This window comes from Adiantum capillus-veneris, chromosome 5 (assembly GCF_014529385.1).
Source record: "Adiantum capillus-veneris isolate H3 chromosome 5, ASM1452938v2, whole genome shotgun sequence".
Lineage (NCBI taxonomy): Eukaryota > Viridiplantae > Streptophyta > Polypodiopsida > Polypodiales > Pteridaceae > Adiantum > Adiantum capillus-veneris.
Window position 1 is genome coordinate 66,913,294 of NC_140935.1, and position 5,962 is coordinate 66,919,255.

The 5,962-nt window shown below is 42.8% G+C and overlaps 1 protein-coding gene across 1 annotated transcript; it reads left to right on the top strand.

The window, feature by feature from the left end:
* Positions 1-1,533: 1,533 nt before the first annotated feature.
* LOC147457468 (uncharacterized) lies at positions 1,534-3,287 on the top strand. Its single transcript, XM_086513593.1, has one exon. It carries the CDS (start codon positions 2,052-2,054, stop codon positions 2,988-2,990), a length of 939 nt encoding a protein of 312 aa, XP_086369719.1. The 5' UTR covers positions 1,534-2,051; the 3' UTR covers positions 2,991-3,287.
* Positions 3,288-5,962: the final 2,675 nt, after the last annotated feature.

Here is a 5,962-nt window from a genome sequence, read left to right on the forward strand (position 1 = left end):
TTTACAATTGTGCACACATCATGTTTGCTCTAGTTGCGGTTGCTCATTAGCACTTGCAGTGGGCATGCATCTTCAAAGTCGTCTCTTATGAGCTTATGTAGAGATGCTATTATAATACAATGCAACTTCCAGCAAGGTTTGAACACATTAACAATCCCTTCAAACAAGGCGGGTATCTATCTATACAATTATAATGGGGGGAGGGATTCCCCCCCCCCCCCCCCCCCCCCCCCCCCCCCCCCTCCCTCCCTCCCTGCTACAGATCAACACGAGCTTTATCCAACAATGTCTTGTGCACCCTACAGTCTAGCGTGCTCAATGAGAGAGAGAGAGAGAGAGAGAGAGAGAGAGAGAGAGAGAGAGAGAGAGTCATCGTCTGTAGTACTGGTAAGGTATAATGAAGGTGCAACTTCTTGCAGATTTCTAACACATTAACAACCCCCTATAATGAAGGAGGCTCGAGCCCCATTATAATACATTCGCCTGGTAAGACTAGTTAGATGTACTCACTAAAGTAATATGTGGGCCATTGCCTTCTCCCCACAAATTATCAGACATGCGCACACACAATACTTTCGCATAGTTGCGATTCAATGGGTGGTAAAATTTGCTTAGTTCATGGTTATCAAAGTATTCAAATCCTCAAACAAACTAAAAGGGTTATCCAAAAAATGGCTAGCCTTTGAAGCAAAAAGTTGGCTGCATAACCATACCTTGGTCCGCTTGCACCACGTCGAACGATATGTCATAGCGTAGGAGAAGAAGTGCAGTGGAGGCACAACTGAGCATGTTGAAGCCTTTTTTAAGCCAATCCACGAATAAGAAGAGGAATTGGCCACCGACACAACAAAGGCCCTTCTGGTTGACCCGAAGAAGGTCTCTACCATGTATGCCCATTTGTTTGAAAGTGTGAAAGCCGAGCAGTAAGTGTATATATCTTTCACCATTTTGTATCTGCATCCTCTATGTAACCTCCCCTTGCCTATTTCACCGAGGTCAGGCTTGCGCATAAATGTAACTTTGATCCTTTTCTAATATAATATAACTCTCGCTTGATTTTAAGAAAAAAGGATAATCTCTAAAGAAATTGTCAAAATGGTGAGAGGAGTGAAATTTATAAAAAGTAATGAAGGTGGTAGAATCCGAAGAAGAACCTATTTTTCTATAATGATGTATTTGTAGTAGGCAATGACATAATTTAAACGAAAATAGCCCAAAAAAAAAAGGTTGTGTGTGCTCATTTTTTGAAAATGCACTTAAAACAGTAAATATAGGCCAAGAGCTGTAGATCGTGGGAACCACTTAAAAACGTGCCTTTGCCATTTTTAAATGTCCCTTTCATTTTTCTAGTTTGAGATTGGCTGATTTTTAGAGTGGGCTTTAATATCAAAATTAGAATAAATTAAATTGGTTGCATGTGCGTCTGTTGGGGCATAATAATTCTGCGCACAATCCCCTCTCTCTCTCTCTCTCTCTCTCTCTCTCTCTCTCTCCACACACACACACATACACACACACAATGTGCGCCTCAAATGCGCCCTCCACGGTCCACCTCTCCTCTTCTCTCCCCCCCTTGGCCCCCTGCCTGTTTGCTTCCTCTTCCATTCTCATCGCTGCTTGTTGGACCCGCCCTTGCCCTTGCTTGCAGGTGCATCCCCTTCACCTTCCGCTTCCCCTGTTCTCTCAAGCAATAGGTCTGCTCGCTTCCTCTCTCAAAACCAAGCCCTGCGTCTCTCTCTCTCTCTCCCTCTCTCTCTCTCTCTCTCTCTCTCTCACACACACACACACACGTACACACACAGACACACACCCGGATTACTCTTTCATGCATCCCCCTCCTCCCCTTCCTCTCCATCTCACAGAGACCGCTTCCAAAATGCGCTCCCACTTCATTCTTTCACCCACATTTCATCCCCTCATGATGAACCCCATCTCTTCTCTGCCGCAGCATCGGTCTCTGCGTTCCATTTCGTCGACAAACCGCCAATGAAATCACATTGTCTTCCTGTTCATCGCAGTAGTGCATCAGACCTTCCTCAATATCGGCATCCATGTTTGACAGCGCACTTTCCAGCCCCTCGAGGCTCCCATTCCTCAAAGGGATCATCACTGCACATCAGAATGTCATCACTTGCGCGTACGAGACGAAGCTCGCCGGCCTATGCCGGCATGTCACAATCACATGGTTGCGGAATGCAAAAGGGCACGGTCTGTGTGTAACGGTCGATGACCCATCATTGCAATACACATGCAAAGTGAAGATGAACCCCTGGTCTTTCTGGAAGAAGCAGGGTGTCAAGAGCTTTGAAGTGTGTGGTAGCAAGGTAGAGGTATATTGGGATCTCTCGTCAGCGAGGTACATCTGTGGACCTGAGCCGCAATGGGGATTTTATGTCGCCGTCATATGCAATCGAGAAGTAGTTCTGCTTCTTGGAGACAAATGCAGTGAAGCTTACAAGAAGACGAGAGCGAGGCCATCCATCATTGATGCGACTCTGGTTTCGCGGAAAGAGCACATCTTTGGGAAGAAATTCTTCTGCACAAAGGCTCCATTTGATGAGTCTGGCAAGGTGCACGACATAACCATTGAGTGTGAAACAAATGTACCCAAGGAGCCCTATTTGTGTATCAAGATTGATACACATCTGGTTGTTCAAGTGAGGAACTTGGAATGGAAGTTCAGAGGAAATCAAACAGTCTTCGTGGATGGCGTTGCTATGCAAGTATTTTGGGATGTGCACAATTGGCTCTTCACCAATGGAGGAAGCAATGCAGTTTTCATATTTCAATCGTGTGGCAGCGGCACGGGCTCTCATAAGCCGATAGGTAGCAAGATGGATGGCTTATCGGCAACCGTAAGATGGTCAGGGGATCTTAATGGCAGCATTTCAGTGATGAAGCTTACAAATGCAAGGAGTCTGAGGTCTGCTCATGATTTGTTGGGCTTCACAGGCTCTTCTCTGGTTCTAAATGCATGGAAAAGTGAGTAGCAGTGGCTGCAGACATGCGCGACGAAGTAAAATGAGTATGGCATTGAGTTGTGGTGCAATGCTCATTATGGTATCAGAAGAATTTTGCATTGTACGTGGTTTTGCAATGCTGTAGATGAAATATAGATGTCATGGATCGCCCCTGTGCGTGCCTGCGTCCTCTGAGAGGAAGTGGCGATTTCTCTATCACATGAAGATTTATAAATTTTCTCATGTAGGAAAACGGAGTCTTTTCCAGTGTTTTTCATACAATGAATAACATCATGAGCTTCTGCTCGAGAGGCACCGCATAACTAGCTAGGTACGATTGGGGGCAGGGGACCCCCGGCCCCCCCACCGGGCCGGCGGTCCCCTGCCCCCAACCGTACCTAGCTAGGTATGCGGTGCCTCCCTCACAGAAGCTCATGATGTAGAGGTAAGTCACAATGTGGGAATTATTGTGAGAATTTGTCCAAAACTTCTTGTGTATATATGCCATCTATGGCATAACCAAGCTCTATTTTTGAAGTGTGTAAATAGAGGTTGCTTGGATCATGCAACCCTTTAATCAGTAGCCTGACTCCATTCATTTTGAGCTCCCGAGTCGCCCTTGTATGAGGGGCCTTAAATTTGATTTAATAATAAGTTGGCTTGCTGACAAATCCAACTTCCATTTTGGATAAACCTTGTGGCATTTTGATGAGTTGGCAATGTGCCAATGGGCATGCATACACGGCTGAATGGATAAGTTGGGTAAGTATGACAAAAACAATAGCTTTTGATTCATGTTGCCCTCTCTTTTTTCAATTATTATTTCTGTTTTTTATTCGAATCCAAGGAGCCAAGGACAACCTCCTTCTAGTTTTTTTCCCCCTTTTAGTTTTTATAGAAACGGACCCACAACTTGGGTCTCTACTCTCCCACATATGCTTTCTTTCCAAGGCTTTGTCGGGCCTTGTTGGTGGCAAATCTCGGATGCCATCTACCACGGGGTCTTTAATGAGCCCTCGGATTTGAAATCTACAGTGGACAATGGAGCGGGTGGATCTTGAAGTGCGTGAATGGTGACAAATCATTCACCCCTCACTACCACGATATCAAAATCCGTGACCTTCCTTGATCGAAAGCTTATGCGCTATCCATTGGTTGCATGAGGTTGCTTGTCCACATTTGTCATTTCAATTGAGACATAAACTAGGGCGACACCAGTAAACCCGGACCCATTTAAAAAATCCTCGGAGAGTGCATTATGTATTTATGTTAGCAAGATTTTCTTGTTTCATAGAGATACATTAACAAAGAAAAATTATATTTCTTTTTGAAAAAATCTTGAAATAAGGGATCATGTTATTCATTCAAATATGTTTAAATAAGTTTTTTTTTAATACACTGAACGCACATTGTATAGGACGATTCTCAGCAATGCACCCTCGATGACAGATCCAAAACATTGCGGTTATTGTGCACGAGCCCCACGGCCATTGTGCTGGGTTCAAGCCTAATTTTAGTCTATTGAGTGGGAAACTACTGCAAAAGACTGGCATAGCTATAGATGCTTAGAGTCAATCTTCTTGAGTTTTCTAAAAAAAAGCATTAGAAGATTCTAGAAGGTTCTAGAAGATTTTAGGAGAATATTGTAGAAGATTTCTAGAACATTGAGAAAAAAAATTTGAAGGTTCTAGTCAAGCTTTGTAGTCCAAGTTTTGCAATCAAGTATTAAGTTGTAATCAAGCTTAAGTCTATAATGAAGTCTCAAGCCCTTGTATATTGTGGGTGCCTTCTCTCGCTCTCTTCTTTAGCTCAAGACATGCTCATAACAGTTGTCTTGAGCTATAAGAGAGCGAGAGGAGCCTGGATTACAAGGCTTAATACTTGATTAAGAGAGCTTGATTACAAAACTTAAGTTTATAATGAAATCTCAAGCCCTTGTATACTGTGAGTGCCTTCTCTCGCTCTCTTCTTTAGCTCAAGACATGCTTATAACAATTGTCTTGAGCTACAAGAGAGCGAGAGGAGGTGCTCACAATATAGAAGAGCTTGAAATTTGATTGGAACACTTTATATTGATTACAAAACTTAATACTTGATTACAATACTTGGATTACAAAGCTTGACTTACAAGAGAAAATTTGATTACAAGAACAAGACTTGATAACAAGACAAGAACTAGAAGAGGACATACTTTGTAGGAGCCTCACAATTGGTGTTGAGAAGACTCAGGGGTTTGTAGCTCAAGACCTCTATTTATATAGACTAAGGAGATTAAAACTCATCTAGGTTCTTCCTTCTAAAACCTTCCTAGTGATGATGCAAGCAATGGCACAAGCGATGATACAAGCAATGATGTAGGCAATGACATGCGCGATGAGATAGGTAATGCCATAAGTGATTATGCAAGCAATGATGTAGCATATGACATAAGTGATGATGGAAGCGATGACATAGACGATGATACAAGTTATCTTCTAGAACCTTCGTGAACTTTTCTCAATCTTCTAGAACCTTGTCAAAACCTTTTAGAGTCTTCCAATTCTTTCTTCTAAAAACCTCAAGAAGATTGACTCTCTCAAGCATCCGTGACAATATCCCCTCCTCAAGCGGTTTAGTTTTACGAGGAGCGGATTTGTTTCTTGGTATGGGGGCAAGGCTTGATGGATGTTGTTGATGGTACTCATGGACTTTTTACCAATGATACTCTCCAAGTACACTGAAACATAGAAGACCGGATGAATATCCATAGACTATGGAAAATGGAGATGATATGTGATCGGATTCACTTAGCCAATTATCTTGAATGGTGTCTTTGATCATCTACCTTATGAAAATGATAAAATGAATGTAGACCGTGGCAAAGAAGCCACACTCGATCCCCAAAAGCTTGATATGAAATGTGGTCCTTCATTTGAAATAATGTCAAGTAGAAGCCCATGATAATGATAAATATCCTCAAGAAAGTCTTTTCCATTCCTTCCTCAATGAATGAACAAGAGTGA

What these genes read in the sequence shown, in the direction of transcription:
- LOC147457468 (XM_086513593.1), top strand. Translation starts at nt 2,052, where the DNA reads ATGTTTGACAGCGCACTTTCCAGCCCCTCGAGGCTCCCATTCCTCAAA.